We start from the raw sequence: 19,684 nt of genomic DNA on the forward strand, positions 1-19,684 counted from the left end.
AGCTGTGCTACCCATCTTTAATACCATCTCATGCTGAGTAGTAGCAGACATTGCGGAGTAGATTAAAAACAAAACAAACTGTCACATATCTAGCTAAAGTAAGACTTAGTGACTCATCCACCAAATGGCTGCTGGCAATTATCTTTTTTCATAAATTAATTGTCTAACTGCTTAAGTGTTGTCTTATTGTACATCATGACTCAGTAAATATCTCAAATAGCATTTGAGGCCTTAATGTTTAAAAACAAGTCCGACAGTGTAAAGAAAAATAAATAAATTTCATACACCCAGAAACAATGATGGCTGTGATTATAATCATGATAAGCATGCTTCCCATTATCATAAATAGCCTCGACTCCCTCACACACACACACACACACACACACACACACACACACACACACACACACACACACACACACAGGATTCTCCCCCTGGTGTCAGGACGAAGACGCACACTCAAACACACAGAGCTTCGTTCCTCATTCTTATTCATCTGCTTACTTCTCAATCACTCACTGTACGCTTCGCTGCACAATTATAATCACCTTAAAATTATTTCATGACGTGCTCACGAAACCAAACAAAAACTCCTCAATGTGCACGCACACAGACAAATACAAATGCACAAGCTACACAAAATAGCTGAATATCACAAGCTGGATTCAGTTGTGTACCACGGTGCTTACAGACACGCATTTATCAGAACGTTTTTTGTTATTACACAAACATCAAAGCTTACTGTAATATAAAGGCTGATTCGGGTAATCACTAATATACACACAATTTACTCAAACACACACACACACACACACACACACACACTTACAACCATTATCTAGCTTATTACAAAGCGTCCAGGCATGTAGCATATACAGCTTAGCAGTATTCCTTTGTCAGTGGTTATTTCATGGACACACACACACACACACACACACACAGCGTTTGTGTGACCAGAGGAGAAGCAGTGGATTGTTTACTGCTGCATGCTTTTCCTTTGTGGTGATAAGCAAAACGCAAATGAAGAGGAGAAGACGTGGAGGGAGAAAGGAAGAGGATGAAGAGGGAAATGGAGGAAATGGGGTGGGGCGGGTAGCAGATGTAATAAGCCATGAGCTAAATAAATAAACAAAATAAAACAGAAAACATCCGGAGGAGCAGAGAGGAGGGGGACAGAGGTTAAGAGAGGATAACCAGAAGAAATTTAAAAGAGGGAAGGACGCAGGAACAATAAACGAAGAGAACGTATTCACAATGTGGAGGAAGAGAGGACACACAGGAGGAAGAAGATGGTAAAAATAGCCATTTTTCAAACAAGCATGTAACAAGGTTTAAATATTTAAATTAACAAATGTGTAACGGTCCTGAGCTGACCTTTTCTGAAATCTCTTTGTACTTTAGTGCCAAGAAATGGGAGCCAGTGTGCAAAGACTGGGGAAAACTGCAGACAGGGGGGCATAATTGCTGGTGTGGCAGCAACTCCTCTAACTGCCATGTTCAGAAAGTAAATCAAAGCCAGGAGCAGAGAGCTGGAGAAGATGGCTGCAACGAGGAAGGAGGGAGGGGGGGGGGCAAGAGAAGAAAGGAAAAAGATAACGGAAGAAAGAATGAACCAAAGAGTGTGGATAAAAAGGAGAAAGAAATCGCAAGACAAGCAGAAAGACAAAACAAAAGAGGCTTGATGACAAAATGAAGGATAGAGAAAAGGCATTACAATGCATCACTGCAAACGGGTTCACCCTGAATTGTATTAATGCAGGAATCCTCGGAAGACTGGGAACATATCTAACCAGTGCAGGCTTGAAACTTTGGTCCAGCAGGATGCTGCGCTTTATTCCTACAGCAGCTCTGGGTCGCTCCACTCTCTTTTTAAATTCACCTCATGTCCCTTCCCTCTCTCCATTTCCACCCCTCGTTTGTCAGACCCTCAGTCAATTAATGCGAGCCATTGTTTCTTTCGGCCTTCCTCGCTCCCTCTGTCACTCTGCCTTCAGCCTGATGAAGATAGAGAATGGTCATTTAAGAGTAATTAGCTAGCCCAAACAGACAACCAGGTGCAGCATGCACGCTTTCTTTCAAGCAATGATATGTCAACACTTGCGCACCACACACACGTATTCAAAAGTACCAGGTAGTGTATTTTCTCACAGGCACCAGGAGCAATAAAGTCCAAAATAATGCTAACTCAGTTTCTGTGGCACACTCAAAATGATCTCTCTCTCTCTCACACACACACACACACACACAGTTATTGTCTTTGTCTACAGAACCGTCAAAATAAAAACAATAAAAGTAACAGAACGCTCTTGTTTTCCATTTTAAAACACAGGATTGTTGTGCGTTTACAACTAAATGTGATGAAGGATCCTCACAGACACACACTTGCAAATAGCAATATTACATGGTGGAATATTTACTTGCCTCATACTAAGGTAGAATGAAAACAACAAATCACACTATTAAACAGTTAAATTCAACTTGTGAACTTGTTCTTTATTTACACTTAGATGACTTATTACAAATTGGAACACATTCGGTGTGATCAACCTTCACCAAGATGGATATTAAGCTGTTTATTAGGTGAGCTGTATTACAAAAGTGATCAATACTGCTTGTGCATGCAAAGCCTTTGACCTGAAATGATTCAAATGTGACATTTAATCACATTGTACAGCGGCATACATGAACAGGTTTATAATTATCTGCAATTCGGGAGGACCGTTTTATTGTCCTGTGGTGTAATGTAGATCACGGTTAGGTCTGTAATCAGTCTGTCAATACAGTAAATCTGTGCACCACTGGATTTTTGTTTTAAAATGAGCATCGACCAGTCACTGTCACCTAGTGCCTCCGTGATGGATTTGATGCAGTTTGTTTAATGACCTTTGAGATTTTGTTTTCAATACTGCGTCGATTGTCTAGGGGAACGTGTTATTTATTATTAGCTTGCAGTAGCAAAGGCTTTATTATCTTTTCATGAGAGCCGTTTTATAAATGTTTCTTTTTCTGCACAGAACAGAAAAACTGTCAAGACCGTATTGAAATAAAGATGCTGAACAAAACATTGTTTCCGTTCAAAATGTTATGTGAACTCACAAGGCTTTAAGTCATATTATATAGTAGATACCGAGTACTGTGGATGTTGGTAAATCACACACACACACACACACACACACACGCCTGGGGGTATAATTACATCACTTTAAGATCTAAAGACTCCTGTCCACCAATCTAACAACATGTGCAATGTCCCCTGACAGTAGCAGCATGGACGCACTCACAAACACTAACTGAAGACACGCTGCCACTAAGAAACACACACTCGACGCACAAAGGAAAGATCGTTTACAGCTAAATTATGGACAAATTGAACCTTGAGAGAGGAGAAGTTCAAAGGCAAAGCTGGAGCTGACTGCAGAGGCAGTCGCCCTGTCTTACAAACACACTTGTGCCTTTCAGACAGACAAGCATCTCAACATTTGGCTCACACCCTCACGCACACAGTGCATCCCTGACAAAAGGTTTGACATGTATCTTACATTTTGTCTGTTGCACACACACAGACAACTGCCTCTACTGTGCAAGAATTCAATAAAGCAGCAAATGAACGAGTATTCACATAATATTTTATGTTTTTTCTTGTGCAAGTGTCCGTCTTAGTTACCCTTTGGACATCAACATTTTTGAATACCAGCAGGTATTTTTGTATGCGTCAGTGAATGAGAGTACGTGGAGGGGTTGTATTTATTCTGATTATAGATTGTAGTATTCCACCTCCTCACTGACACTTGTGCACCCACCCACTTCTCTCTCTCTCTCTGGTGAGAGAGAGAAGCAAAACAAGCAGTGAAATGAGAGGATGCCTTCTCAGTCAAAAAGATACCACCTTGTCAAAATACTGGCTTTACTGAAAACTGAGACATGACAAGAATCAAACCAAAGCAACACAAAGAGAAGGTGGAGGAAGAAGAGCAGCACGTGTTGGAGTGAAGTGTTTTAAGGTGGTTTTAAGATTTGTTGTAAATTTAATGTTTTGCTTTTCATGGGTCCACGAAATGCCTGGAATGAGAGACCAGAACTGCGGTTGAGGTCAAATAGTTAAATATCAAGTAAAATTTTTTTAGTTAACATCTTCTGCTTTTCTTTTGAACTGTACACGCCATCAACGGCAAGTCATGTTTTGTGTGCACATGTTCAATGTTTTGAGCCGTATGTACACAGTAGGTTGTCAAATTCCCATAAACACACCAAGTATGCTGCAGTGTAGGTAGCATAACATGCATTAACTCCTGGAGCATCAGGCTGCTGCCAGCATTAGTGTTAAGACTTATTATATATCAGCTGGTACATCTTGGGTTTATAAATAAAAAATGACATGTATGTTTATAAAAAAAAATAAAAACAATCTAACATGCTGTCCAGTACTGTATGTTTGAAATATGGTGTTTAACAAGAAATGCTGTGTCAGTACATCAAGGAATCAACGTAATGGCTTGTATAGTAAGTGTGACTGATTTTGCACGTCATTTAAGTACTTTAACTAATACTTCTCAATTTGTCTGCTACTTGAACTGATACAAAAAAGCATGGAGGACACAGATGGTAGAGTGACAACACAACAGGATAAAAGAGGGCAGATGGATAGAGTGTGGGTGAGAAGTTTACCAAAGGACAAAGGAAAGATCAAGTGTGTGAGTTGAAGTGGGTGAGGCAAAGGTGAGGTAAAGGACAGACACGGGGAGCAATGAATGAATAGACAGTTGTCAAAGAAAAAGGGAAGGAGAGAGGATGAATGTGAATGAAGGGAGAGAATGACAAAGATGAGATGGATACGAGGCAGGAGAGAGGAATGAGTGTGGACGGCTTAAAAGAGGGGAGAGAAGGAGTGATGGGGTTGACAGAGTGAGCGGCAGACACACAGAGGGAGAACCTGACAGGGCTGGAAAAAATGGTGGAGGGTAAGGAAGGAGACAGAACAGGAGGCAATGGTGCGAGGAAGAAAGAGAGAACGGGGGGGATGGAGATATAGACTGAGGTGAAGGGATGGGTGCAGAGAGTGAGATGAGGACAGACATATGAAGGGGAGAGCCTGAAGGAGGAATAAAGCATGAGACCGATGGCTGGGAAGGAAGAGGGGATGGATTAAGAAAAGGGAAAAAAAGAGGGGACTTTGATACCTGAACGTGTGTATGTTGCATTGACCCTTACTACTAATAGCATCCTGTTAGTAACGGTTCAAACTGCATGCCAAGCATACACAAAACCCAAAATCAAAGCGAGCCGTAAATGGTCTAAGAGCCCATTTACAGCTGGTATTAACATGCAGCGTGTATCTGGATCTCTGATCTGCATAATGGCATGTGATCGCAGCATTCTGATTTACACCTGCTATTATAAAGCAAGGTTAACAGCAACTTAACCATAATAGGGTATGGTTGGTCGTGCTAACAGGTTCACAATGACAAGTTAAGATGTTTCTGTGTATACAGTATAATTAGGATTCAAATACTGGTTAAAAGGCAAATTAGCCAAAACAAAGTACAGCTGAGGCAGATGCCTTTAATCAACCTGATCCTTCTTCACACATACACATCTAAACTGAAGTTCATGGCTGTGAACCCTGTAGTTCTTTCACACTGAAATAAAAAGGCCACATCATCAATTCACCTGCAATTCCAGGATATGCCACTGTAGACCACCCAACTGATCCACAGATAGCACCCCTACCAAGGAAAAACCTGAAAAGAATATTGAGGGACAGAGTAACAAGGATGTAGACAGTCTAGAGTCTAATATATATTTATATGTGCAGCAGGAAAAAGTCAAAAACAAATAAAATGACTCAAACAAAACAAATAGAACAGGACTACAAGGATAGTCAAACAGACGAGTGATTAACATGCACAGTCAGTGTAACTACATATTGTAATAAAAAAATCTCACTGAATGTGGTTGGATGTGTGACACAAAGGAAAAGGAGAAAGTAAAAGACAGACAGGGAGAGAATAAAGATAGAAGCCAAAGAAACCAAGGCTCAAGGCAGCCAGGCTGGAAAAAGAGAAAGCAAATTGAATCGGGAATGAGGAGAATGATTGATGGTAAAGGAATTAGGCAGGAGAGATGAAAGTGATGAAAGATGGTGTGGGGAGGGGAGTTGGAGAATGAACTGCAAACTTAGCGAAGAGTTTCACAACTCAGTATGAAAAATACCTCACTGACAAGTCTATTAGTACCACAGTTCGTCTCAACCACACAAAAACAAGAATGAATGTGCCCCCATACCTCAGAGAGAGCGAGTGCAGCTGAGTGAAATGGGAGAGACTAATGAACATAATATTCAAATAAAACCACAACACAGGTTTTACCTTTGTCATTTACACTCGAATGTAAAACCTGTCCTTTTGTAAAAGGGTACATTTCCCCTACAATTTAGATGGATGCACACTGGGTTTATGAGTTGTTCTCTTCCCCTGTTGTCAGCTGGGGCTGCTTAGAGCTAAACCTCAGCCTGAAATGAAAGCTGTGCAAATGAAAAGTGTTGCTAGTGACAGCTGAAACTTTCAACATGTGCCATTTCATGCAGGACACCGCCCAGATTCAAGTAATTACTGTACTCCTGCCAATTCAAGTGACCCCAATTCCCCAAAACGTCAAATTTCCTCAGTGATATGAGGTTTTCTCTACAAGCAAAAGAGGATATGACAAACTGGTGCAGAGCTGGAGGGGAGTGGATGTGTAATATGCGACAATGACTTTCCATCCGCTCATTGAAAGAAACCAGGACTACATGGTTCTACACGAGTGTCAATGTACAAAAAAAACAAAAAAAACAAAAAACAAAAAGAGATGTTTCATGAAAACATACACAAACACACAACTATATACATCTATATTCCACTTTTTTACTAAGTACAGTAGGTTCTGGTGGTCATATAAATATAACAGTGCTCTAAGAGAGGCAGTACAGTTGAGTCAATATTGCAGTGACTTTTTTGCAGCAGTTCACGTATCATATGTCTGTCTGATCATTTTTTGACCTAAAGGCTGTTTTTCCCCCACATGATCATATCTACAGTATTGCTACAAAAATCCATTCCTTAATAGCTGGAGTATTGACATCAATCCATACAGTACGCAAATCCTACAGCATACATGTTTGTGTTGTCATATGGAATATCTATTTTGGCTCGAATCATAGTGATATTAAAATGTTTAGAATTTAATTAGTTTTCAATTTTAATATTTCTAATATGTCTTTAATATGTCTTTGTTTTCTGTACAGCAAAAAAAAAAAGCTTTCTCCTATTTCTCCATACATCGTTTAAGAAATGTAATCTTCTATAGTCCTGATCCATTTCAACCTGCAGGCTTTAAATTGGTTATTAGTGATGTCATTAGGCGTTAGATGGCTCTTAGCTGACAAACTAATTGTGTTGGGTTCAGTTTATTTTTGGGAAGATATATTACTAAAAGCTTTAAGGGATTTTAATTATTAAGATGTTCACCATTTGGCATATTGTACTGTGTAGTTAAATCATTTTGTGATTTAAGCCAATTATAAAAAAAACTATGCAGTGAAGACTAGTAATACTGCTTTCTTTCCATTTATTCCAATGAATAATGATTTTAATTTTATATTTTCATTCTGCCATATAGGCTGATTTACTGAAATAGCTTTTTTGCTCCCTAAAATATCTGTACTTAAATTAAATTCAATAGGACTTTGTATAATTTCCTATGGGATTGTTCTTATTAAATATATAAATGTTAAGTCAATATTTAGGCTCTGTCCTACTGTATTATGATGTGGGGCTGTTTTACTGTCTTTAGACGTGGACAGATACCATTGATGGGAAAATGAATTCCCCATTTTATCAGAATATCCAACAGGACATTTCATGACCAATTTATACAGGAAACCAGGACATTTTAAACAGTGCCACTACTTTTTCTTCACACTGTCAGATCATAAGAATTCGAAAACTCCCTCACAGAATTAGATACATTATTGAAGTGATCGAGCTTCTTTGCATACAGTAAAAGATGAGATGAAAGACAGGAGCCAAACAAAACGTTTGACTTGCCAAGACAGCAAGAAAATACAGCGTACGAGGTTGTCAGTTTCTCCTCAGAAACTCCCTGCATCAGCTGCACCGATTGGTAATTCATTAACTTAATTATCAGGATATCTAATGTTTGTGTAGTTTCCTGTTTGCACACACCTCAGTGCAGAACAGCATATTCTGACATTACCTGGGTGCGATTGAAAGCCTCTCCACCTGTGAGTTGTTTGCGCTCATGCCTTGTGTGTGTGTGTGTGTGTATTACTTTGAGACCCATCTGTGTTTCAACTGAGCAAATCTCACAGGTCATTGATGAAGTGGAATGCTATTTATATCTTCTGCTATCCTCTCTCTCACACCTCTCTTTCCCTTCCTTTGGCACACTCTGTTTTTGGCTTTTCTCTTCACCGATTCCTCCTCTTCTGACTCTTGTCTCTTACCATAACTCCCTCTCTTACATAGGTCTTGCTGTACCTGTCAGCTTCCTGCCAGTCTCTTTGGCCTTTTCATTTCTCCATCTTATTTTTTGTCTATTTTTGATTCTCTCTCACGTACATCTATCTATGCCTACAACTACCAGTACCGTATATTTCACTCTGTACTTCTATCTTTTCCGAATGGGAACTGCCTAACCTTGAAGCTGCACACCTGCTTGTGGACAGATGATTCCAACCCACAGACTAAAGGACAACTGCTGCAACCATCCAGCTGCCCACCAACCAAAAGTGTTTCTCATATGTAAACATCTGCTACTTACTCAGTAATTTCTTCGGTGACAGTGTGTTCAACCTGGAGTCGGGAGTTGACTTCAATGAAGTAGTGTTTGCCATGTTTGTCCACCAGGAACTCCACAGTCCCTGCGTTCTCGTATCCCACCTGCAACCAAAAAAAAACAAACAACAAAAAAAAAAAAACATGTTATAGCGTCTCTGAATTATCCAAGTAATATTAGCTGTGTAAACACTCAAGAAGCAGCACTCACTCATCTTAATGAGCCGTGAAACTCATGTCCCCTCTCCCCGCAAATACAAGAAAATACAATTAGTTACAAATAAGCTTCATTATAGCTCTTCTTTTAATTTGTGACAGGTACAATAAATATACAGGAATTTGTCTCGGTGTACTGTAGCTAGTTCAGACATGCTCAAATGTCCTCTGACTTATGCCACAGAGTGGAAACATGGTGTAATAACATAACTAGCACACAGCCACAGACAATGGGCATACATTATGGCCACCATGAGGCCCATTATGCAAAAATGGTACAACCCTGTCATCAAAATGCTAATTTACACATAAGTTAGGTTTGCATTTTATTCTTTAGAAGAAAAAAAAAAAAAAGATTGGAAAAGCATGGGAAAAACCAAGGATAGAAAGAGCATAGTGCCTTTTACCTCTTACTGTACAGCCTAGAAGCACATGGTACATTTGTGTCAAACATGACACTCTTCTAGAAAGGTGAAACCATCCTTTAGATGTAGGGCTTCAAACTCATCTTTCTCGCTCCCTCGTTCTTAGAAGCAAATGCGTTCAATCAGCAGTGCGATGTGCAAGCGTGCCCTTAAAATGTAATGTACTACTTTTTTTTTTACTTCTTAAAACCATTTTACACATAATCGGGTCTCTGCTCACCTCTCCAAACATGGTTTTCGTTTCAACTCCATAAATTCCTTTCAGTTTTAAATTATACATGTCCATCGCGTCCCAGTGACTAAACATTTCCATTAAGATTATAATGTCCATTTTAACTTTTAATTATGGCTGTCACAGTGATGGCTTTTTCATTATTTTTCCTCATTTTCCCCCAGAGCAGCGATGTCTCAGCAAAGTTTTGTAGGAATCAAAACCACCTGTGTATAACTCACTTTTTTTTTTTTTTTTTTTTTATGTTATTGTTTGCTAAGACTGAATCACCAAGAATAGACTGCTCTGTGTTTTTCATGACTCCATTCAGAGCAAAATATAATTGCGAGGGGAAAATAGCATGCTAGTGTAACCGGCACCAATGCTTTCTATACTCATCCTTCAACAATCCAACTCTCGGCTCCAGTTTAATTTTGCCCAGTGGGAGCTGCAGGCAGCGTGTAATTGCTATATAAATGCTATATAAATAAAGTTTATTATTATTATAATTTTGAGTCTAGGCGGGTTTGCACAAATTACACTGACAATTTGAGCAAAGCAATCTGATTGGTGTTCTAACTACTTTCCACAAATTAAACCAATCAGGGCAGCTTACTCAAACTTCCTCAGATCTGATCTAGCCACATTACTGATTATTCCTATAATCAAAGCTCTGCCTAGTCATGAACCATATCCTGATTTTGAGCAAAAGGAAATATTGGAAAGAAACATCCAAAACATCCAAATCTCAAAATAAAATTAGAAGGTCTAATTTGAAATTCTCCGAAGTGTCCACCACCAAGCCACAAAACGGCAAATCCCATCTTCCCAAAAGGCACAGAAGTGAAAACAGAACCGTCTACATGGGTAAAAATCTATCTAGTGAAAAGGCATTTGTGTTGCAGGTTTCTCCCCCCTCTCCTTGGAAGGTTGAGCATGTAAAACACATTGAGTGAATAAATCAGGAGGAGGAGAATGAACTAAATCACTTCTTTAACTCCTTTCTTGAAATAGAAAATACCTGTTTAGTTATTCATTGTTAAACCAGCCCATTGCCTTGAGGAATGCTTTGAATTCCAACATTTGGCAAGTATAAACATCAAGACAATCAAATGGCTGAGACTAAGATGGCACTTAGCTATGACTGCAGCAATTAGCAGATGGCAACTAAACAAGCACAAAATCACCATAAAAGCTGAAAATGTTATAAGATGCCGTTCCAGTGAAAACTCCATTCAACGCCCAAATAAAACAATGTTTCACCTGGCTTGTCAACTTCTCAATAATCCTGTAACTATATTAGTAGCATTAAGTTTGTTCTAAAGCAAATTCATCTCAAGACGAAATCTGACAGTCAGGAGCACAGTAAACACGCCCACATGTAATGCATGTATTAATATTCACTTTAACCTCAAAGTGACACGTCGTCAAACATCATCTGTGTATAAATATTCAGAAACACTCAGTAAACAGGGTTTTCTCTGCAGAGAGAGATTAGTCTCATTTATAGCATCTGTAGCTACCCACAGGTTTTATACATGAGAGACTCATTAAAAGGGGATCTCACACACACACACACACACGCAATTTAACAAACATACAAACTGTATAAGACAAATCTATCAACATGAAACCCCTACAAATCCAAGAGTTCAGCTGTTTTTTTCTCCTTGCTACATGAAAGAGTGTCAGATTAAGAACTTAAAAGTATTTGTGTGAGCGTACAGTAGGTCCATGAGTTTCCCATTTTTTGTTTAACAAGAACGTTGTCAGGATGAAGTAGGTTAAAGTTAGAATTAGGTTTAATTGGTTGATGGTTAAGCCTTTGGTAAGGTGCTAGGAAATGCATTATGTCAATGACATAATGCATAATGCAACTACAGCAACGTCACAAGTGTGTCTGTGTGGGTGCACACCTCCCGTGCAGAGCTCTTATGACCCAGCTGCTGAGCTAATTAATGCACTACTGTACCCATGATCTCAAAAGATACATTGTCAATCAGAAAACACCATATGCAGAGTGCAATAAGATAAAGACTATACATTTAGTCCATCCCATATATTCTCTAACAGTATGTTTACGCTAATAGCCTGCTACGACCACACACGTGCACTCAATACAAATTTCAGCCCGAGTCACCTTCTCTTTAACCTTGTCTGTGTGCAGCCACATTTGTGCATGCATAGACACACACACACACACACACACACACACACGTGAATCCCTCATGTACTGCCTGAAACAGTGATAAATATAAATAAATGTAACTAGTATTCAAGGCCTCAATGGCAGTGTAACAGTGAAACACAGTAATATAGCAGAAGACACCTTCACACACACTTACACACAGACATAAATGTAACTGTATACACCTCCACAGACTTTAAGTGCACATAAATTCACACACTCCAATGTGTCACATGCTTAACTCCCTCTCAATCCCTCACACACACTGAGTCAGTGAGTGAAGTAGCAGCCAGTGTAACAGATTGGGTGTTCACTGTTTTATAAGGTCTGACAGTCAAGTCAATGGGCTGTAGTATCACAAGGAGAGGTCACTGGCGTGTCGCATGCATACTATCTTATACTCGCGCACACACAAACAAGGATGAGTATAGATGGGTGAAAGGAGGTAGAGCGTTAAAAAAGATTGATGATGGATTAAATGAGGACAGAGACAAGTAATCCAAGTGTTCAGAGTGAAGAAAGGACAGAGACGTATGGAGTCAAAGAGTGGAGTAGAGTTTTCAGGGCGGGAAAAGCAGCAGAGAGCTTCAGTGACTAGTTCCAATCTGCCTAGTTCGCGTGTCTCTTCAAGCTCGTTAGCTTGCATTTCCTTTTCTTGAGTTTCTGTCGCCCTCCAAAGCACCTCACTATACTAGACTTGTTGTAAGTACATGTTACTACATGTTTTAAAAGAAGAACAGGTTAGTATTACGGTGATCTACATAAAATACAACCATACTGGGAATAGCAAGTTTTACTTTAGTAGCTGCAGTGGGGCAAAAAAAAAAAAAAATGAGTCAGACAAACCCAGTCAGACCTTTAGTTCAGCACCGTGTCCCACAGATGTAGGACTCTTTAATTACTTTCATCTTATTTTAACACGTGCACTTCATATTTAGTAGAATCTCTCTTTTTTACAGTTTATGTACAAAAACTATCTTAGTTAATTTGTTCCAATAACGGCCACCACTTGGTTAATGTCGCTTTAAAATGTAATTTGGGTTAATGGTTAGGAACCGTGTGCACTGGAGTATGAAGTGTTTGTGCTTTAAGATCAAGGCCGACAGCTACTTTACAATTGCATTCTGGAAAAAAAAAAATGAGGTTGGCAGTGTTGAGAAGCTCTCTTACTGCGCTTTTGTTGCATTTACATTTTGTGTGTGGATGTTTTCTGCTGGCACTGCAGGTTGTCTAAAGATTAGACAATGTTTGAGATTTAAGTTGTACTGCCTCTTTTGTGGAGACGCATTACCATTGTGATCTCTTTTGGGTTTTGGATCCACAGTTTCTTGATCCACAATTTTTGATTATTGCTGGTGACTGCAATGTCAATTGGCGTACTCACATAAAAGCATGACACCCTAACCTATATCATAATGTGTCTTTATGTGCTGGAATATATCTTTAAAGCACAAAACTTTCAATCCTCCAAGCTCCTAGTGCTCGGGTGGGTACAGGGATACTAAAAAAACACAAATTATGTGACTTTTTGTTATTTTCTGCCAAATTATGGCCCATGTTTTCTGTGATGAAGTCTGTACAAATTGCCTTTATTCTGTGTGAAGCCTTATCTGTATTTGAAGTCCTTATTGCCTTTTCATTTCTGCAAGGTCACAGGCAAAAATTGGTCCTAGCAGATGATGGTAGGTGTGAAGCATAACAATGCTTTTTGTCTTTGAAGTCGAAGCACAGAAAACTACACAGAAACCTGGCTTGGATCAGTCATGGAGAGAAGGAATATAGATGCTTTCAAGATTTTGTTTTTGCAAACTTTCAATTAAATTGAGAGAGTCAAAAATACTGAAAACAGAGAAATTAAAAATATTCTCCTCACATAGACTCAGGGATCAGGTCTGCTGTCACAGTACAACTACTGTAGATTGTCTTATTATTTCTGTATAAGGTTGCTGATCCCGAGGAACAATACTGATGATTCACCACATATAGCTGTCCGATTAGTCCAGTCCTCTGCCATCTCACCATTAGTACCCCACATCCACTAGCCTGAAAGCTGTGCATGCTGGGTCATTAATGCCCAGGGGCAGTCAAAGTAATGTGGTACATGCTCGTCATCTCTGTTTCTGGTGTTCATCGTGTAGTAGAGGGAAGAAAAAAAATAAAAACAATCATACAATTGATGGTACTGGCCTGTTAAGTGGCTACAGTGTGTCTGGTCACATTTTGTGCAAGTAGTTCGGTATAGTTTGTTTGCTGTAGAGTGAATTTCAGACAGTGGACTGACTGAGTGACTGACTAAATTATTTTCTAACTATTAATAACTGAGTTTGAGCTCACAACGACTGTCCAACAAAGGAGTACCAAGGATTAACTTATGGGGAACAAAAAACATAAGCATGGGAGCTGTAGAAATCTCTATTTCGGTCTGGTGAGCGTATATTAGAACTAACTGTCATGTTAATATAAGAGACACACAAGTTAAGCAGGTACTGCAGCATCTCCAGCTACGGTACCATCCTGATGACAGTAACATGGCCTCATCTAAACGCCACTGCTGCTTCTTTAAGTGCAGCTCTCTTTTTTCCTGTCTTTCATTTACTACCCATCTTGTGGGCACTGGAGTTAATCTGGTGCCAAGATTTTCTATAATCTGATCCAATTCCCTTTCAAACTCGCAACACACACAAATCTCATCCGATTCATTGCTGATAAAACCACAGAACAACACAAACGCACACGTATACTCACAAATAGATCAGCTCCATTTCAGTGGTTGCCACCTCTCTAATCCTTCTGCTGCAGAGAGCTGCCAAAGCAGCAGTGCTCATCCACCCAAACAATCCAAAAACACACAGAGGCACAAACATGTACAGAAATGCACATATGCACTCCTATCACAAGCATGCCTAAAGGCGCACACACTCATAATAGGCACATCCATGTGTATGCCCTCAAATGCAAACATACACGTACAGTCCCATATGCGCCCACATGTTTATTTTCAATGACACTGTGATGCAGGGAGAAAAAAAAAAAGCATGACCAGAATCTCTTCATCCTTAGGCTTTGAGTCCATCACTAATGTCTTTCTCTTTTAGTCAGAACTGTCCACATTCACTTCAGCCTCTCTCACATTCTGGGTGTCCTACTCTTATCACTTCTGTTTCCCCAAGCTGATACACAATGAAACAAGAAACTGATAATCGAGAGGTTTTAGTCAAGAGATGCAAATGTATTCATTTTGTTAATACTGGAGAAATATTAAGAAGGGACGAGGCTCCCTCCTGAATTAATGCCCGAATTACTGTGTGTGAGCAAGTGTTTGCCAAGTGTGGTCATTAGCATTAGCATAACTCACCTCTTTATTTGGAACACCATCACCCAAGCTTTGCTAAAAGAAATGTGTTTGCAACTGTGGCCAGTTTAAATGTTTATATTATGGGGCATTTACACTCGGAGATGAGAATGTCCAAAGTTCAAGTACAGAGCAAATTAATAATACTCCCATACTTAATGCAGTTTCACCCTAATTATATAATCTCAACATGATAAGTTAAACTATGGGCAATTATTCAGTGCTGGCCCTCCTCAAGCTCCTCCATATTTATTCTGTCAAATTGATGCTTTAGTCAGACTCCACAAGCATGGTTTTATTATGTTTACCCATCAACTGAAAGGTTATAGGACAGGCTTGGCAACTAAGCTAGTTGAAATTTAATGTTATTCTCAAGGACACTTGAGCCGACTGGATGAATGCCAACTCAGAACGTTGGGCATGGGTCTTGTACTTGCAGGTTTGCACACTTGCTCAACACTCCTCTACTGTATAATCCTAGCTACCTTCTGTAAACCTGCACTTTTATGCAGCAATGGGTAAGGATGTACATAAGCACTATCAGCCTCCCCACAAAGGTAAGAATATGTATTCAACAACCATAAACCACTTCTTTCTGTGTGTGTTCCGACATCCTTCCTTTTGCTCTTCACCATTTATCTTTTTCCTGGTTTCCTCTAAAGTTACAAGCCCAATAAGTTGCATTTCCCCACTGCCATCTCTGTGCGTGTGGCACTTCTCCTTTGCTCCTCTTTCATCACTCTTGTATTCCTTCTTGTCAAGGCTACAGAAAATAACAATTTTCAACCAGGAAAGAGACAAGAGTGTCAAGAGCGGCAAAGAGCTTAAAGGTTACAGATCGACAGATGGTAAGAGAGCAATGTATGTATTAGGCAGATGGACAGAAAGAATGGATACGATGACTGAAGGTCAATAGTGAGATACCGATGTACGGCACCGCAGCAGAACCTGACATGTTTAGAGCCTGGGATGAATACTGACTGAAATGTAATAAAAGGAAAAGCTACAAGACACAGCAGAGGTGAAAGGCTGAACTACACACCTACTAAAAATGATACAGACAACTCATGTCATGCATCCATCAAGGTTGTCAAAACGTCTGCCATCGAAGCCTTTATAAACTATCAACAGAACAAAAGGATGCACACATCAGTTTCATCACTGTTTATTCTACTTAATTCATACTGTCCTAAACATGTCACCGAGCAGGGACTTTTGCTTTCCCATTTGCCCAAACACCATATGTGAAGTGTTTTGCGTGGATATTTTAATTTTAAACGACGACAATACCCATATTTACATGAATATGGATATTGGATCTGCTTCTAAAATGGCTGCTGTGAAGAATCATAATAAACACTTGCGCAGACCATCAGATAAACAAGGGATATGCCCATTAAAATGAATCTTAGAGCGATAAGCTTGGCAATAAACAATGCATTATTCTACATGCTTTCAAGTAGCTATTTGTATGACAAACTAATCAGCTGCAGACGAACAGTTTCAATGTTTCGCAGTGGTGACACATCAGGGATGTGAACACAAAAAATATATTGATCTGCTGAATATTCTCACATTACGGAGAGATCCTGTGTAGCCATCAGCAGCGTAATGGGAGTTCTACATATTGTGGAAGCAACGCAGCCATAAACTGCACACACACCAGTCAAAAAGAGATGAAGAGGGCGCGGAAAAGGAAAGGCAATTGAGACAGATTTTAAAATCAGTACAGCCGCAGGAGACACCTAACCAGAATTTATAGTCCACGCGTGGACACACAGCATTGTGGGCTCATAAAATCTGATGTTTACTATCAATTAATTTTAAAAAAAGACATCAAAGTGCAAAGTGCAGCCATAACTTCAGATGTACTGAAGGGACAGAGACAGAAAGGAAGGTTCATCCTAAAATAACACTGCACTGTTCAGAGAAAGTTTCTGTGGGCTGATTCGCTGTCAGCAAGGAAACCAAGGCTGTCACACTTTATGACACCATAAAATAAACAGCTATACGGTGAGGGTATAGGAGTGTGTGTGTGTGGTTTGTTTTCACATTTTATGCCATATATTGTTTTATTTTGCCTGCTTTTCCTTTACTTCCTTGGCCCCATAACCTTTACCTGTCTACCCGTGTGTCTCATCTTTTTTTTACCTTCAAGTTTCCACTGTTTCCTGCAGAAATCTTGTTGCTTCAACTTTGGCCTTTTATGAAATGTCACTGACAGCTGCCTTCCACATGTGAACATGTTTGTTTCATATCCCTGCAACCAAGCCAAAAGGTCGAAAATAAAAACACTCTTCTTACTGCTTGGAAACTCTGCACAGGATACTATTATTCGTCTATTGTTAAACTTACAAATAAGAAGCAATTATATCTTGTTGTATGAGTTTCAGACACTTGTTTGAAGTGTTAGTGGGTAAGGCAAATACAAAAGAAAAAGGTATGCAGCCTTGCTTTGGTACCAGTAATGACACATGGCTTTCATGCTTTGACATGGTAAAAATGTCTGTTCTGAAGTGTAAATTTGATTTTATTATTATTATTTATTGAAGTATTTTGCTTTGCTGCAGTTTACCTCCTCTACATTATAGAGTAAAAAAGAAAAAGCAGCCTCCATAATTGCGCTATAGCACGATCTCCTGCCAAAAGTGTCAGTTGCTCGGTTCCTTGCCAGGCAGTCAATGTGAAATGCCACATCTAAGCAAAGAGCGCTACTAATTCTTCTCAAAGTCTCCCATTACCCCTGCTTCTGATTGCACTCACTGCTCAAATCCCACTTTTCACATCTTACTTACAGCTTGCTAGATTTTAGGGCTTCCCCTATTCCTTCCCCTCTCCTCCCTGATCTCTTATCCATCTTCTCACTCAATCCAATAGCTCCTATTCTCCACTCATCCTTCTACACAAATCTCTCTTAATATCTAGCATTATTCCTCATTTTAGGGTAAGTCAACCTGATACCTTCCCACCTCCTCTGCTCTCTATTTCGTTTTCTCTCTCTCTCTCTCGCTCTGTCCTCATTCACCCCTCACTCTGTTAGCAGTAAATGGGAGCATAATGAGCTTGTTGTCTATGAAATGATAAGGAGGGGTGACTATAACTGCCAAATGATCAAAGAGCAGCACACAACACGCACAGCCGGACAAAGGCAGGCACACACATGCCTATACATAAATATAAGCAACAGCAACACACACAGCCTCAAACAAAGATTAATGTTTGCCCATGCAGAGAGGTGTGCTGCTGAATCTCAGGCACAAACACATTCAAATCTGATCTCAGTAGAGATACACTATTAGTAACTTAGACCTAAAATCATGCCGGAAGCTATTTTTCTTCCTCCTATGCTCTCCCCATAGCTTCCTCACTCTAAGCATACATCCCTCCTTCTGATGCCTCCCCCGTCCTCCTCTCTTTCCCCCCCCTCCCTCTTTTGAAGCCTCTGTCTCACGCCTCCCAAAAGGTAGTGAGGGCAGAAATGGGTTTTCTACTTCATAAGACTGCAGCTGTGTAGATGTGTCCATACACCACTTGGTGTGTGTGTGTCAGACAAAGATTTGGCTGTAGTCTGCGCGACGACACCCACACTGCAGCATTTGACACAGCCGGGGGGGGGGGAGCGAGGAAGTGCAGAGACAGAAAGAAAGAGACAAGGGAAGAAAAGAGGACAGGAGAGGCAAAAGAAATACGAGGACGATTTTGTGTTTGTTTCCAATTACGAATATGTGGTGTGTGTGATGTATGTGTATGCCGTGTAACAATCCATTTGCATGTGTGAATGTGTACGTTATGTGTCACTGCAAATTTATGTTAGTGCAGTTCATCATGTTTGTGTGCAGTCTGTTCATTTGCATTTGTTTCATTACACCGAATACATGTTGTACGCCTATAGGCACACGCATATACACACTTGCCTCCGCTTTTTGTTGCCTCCTTCTGTATTTTTCTAGTTATTTTAAAGCCATATACAGTCAATCATACTTCATCAATCGCGTGCACCTACAATGGGTTTTTAATTGAGCAATAAACTGCAATTTACCCACCAACAAAGATTCTAAAATGTTTTCATAGCCATAGAGACAGATACCCTGTAAAAGAAACTATTTAACACCTAATTATAAAAAAATAAAAATAAACCAACAGAGGCTTAATACCAATAAGCTCTATGTGTGTCACTAGTTATGTGACTGACCTCTGGATATGCATCTTCAGACCAGTGGTTATAACTGTGACTCTGGGCCGGGTAACAAACATGATGGAAGTCAACTTCTACAGATAATCTTTTAAGATACGAAAATAGAGTTGTTGTTTTTTTGTACAATATCTTTACTTCCTTTGCTAAGATTCAATCATTTAACCAACCATCACATAAAGGTGACAAAGTGCAGAAGTAAGAATAAATAGGAAAAAAATTTGCAAATGGAGGTTAAAGAAAGAAAGGTAGTTGTCAAGTAGGTC

The 19,684-nt window shown here is 39.7% G+C and overlaps 1 protein-coding gene across 2 annotated transcripts in view; it reads right to left on the bottom strand.

The window, feature by feature from the left end:
• The window catches only part of pcxb (pyruvate carboxylase b), a 224,576-nt gene that overhangs the window by 173,466 nt on the left and 31,426 nt on the right, over positions 1 to 19,684 (bottom strand). For both annotated transcript variants that reach the window (XM_026353535.1, XM_026353536.1), the window contains exon 10: positions 8,821 to 8,939. In XM_026353535.1, the coding sequence (XP_026209320.1) occupies positions 8,821 to 8,939 (119 nt within the window). The remainder of the gene's footprint in view (positions 1 to 8,820; positions 8,940 to 19,684) is intronic.

Source organism: Anabas testudineus, chromosome 18 (genome assembly GCF_900324465.2).
Source record: "Anabas testudineus chromosome 18, fAnaTes1.2, whole genome shotgun sequence".
NCBI classification, from domain to species: domain Eukaryota; kingdom Metazoa; phylum Chordata; class Actinopteri; order Anabantiformes; family Anabantidae; genus Anabas; species Anabas testudineus.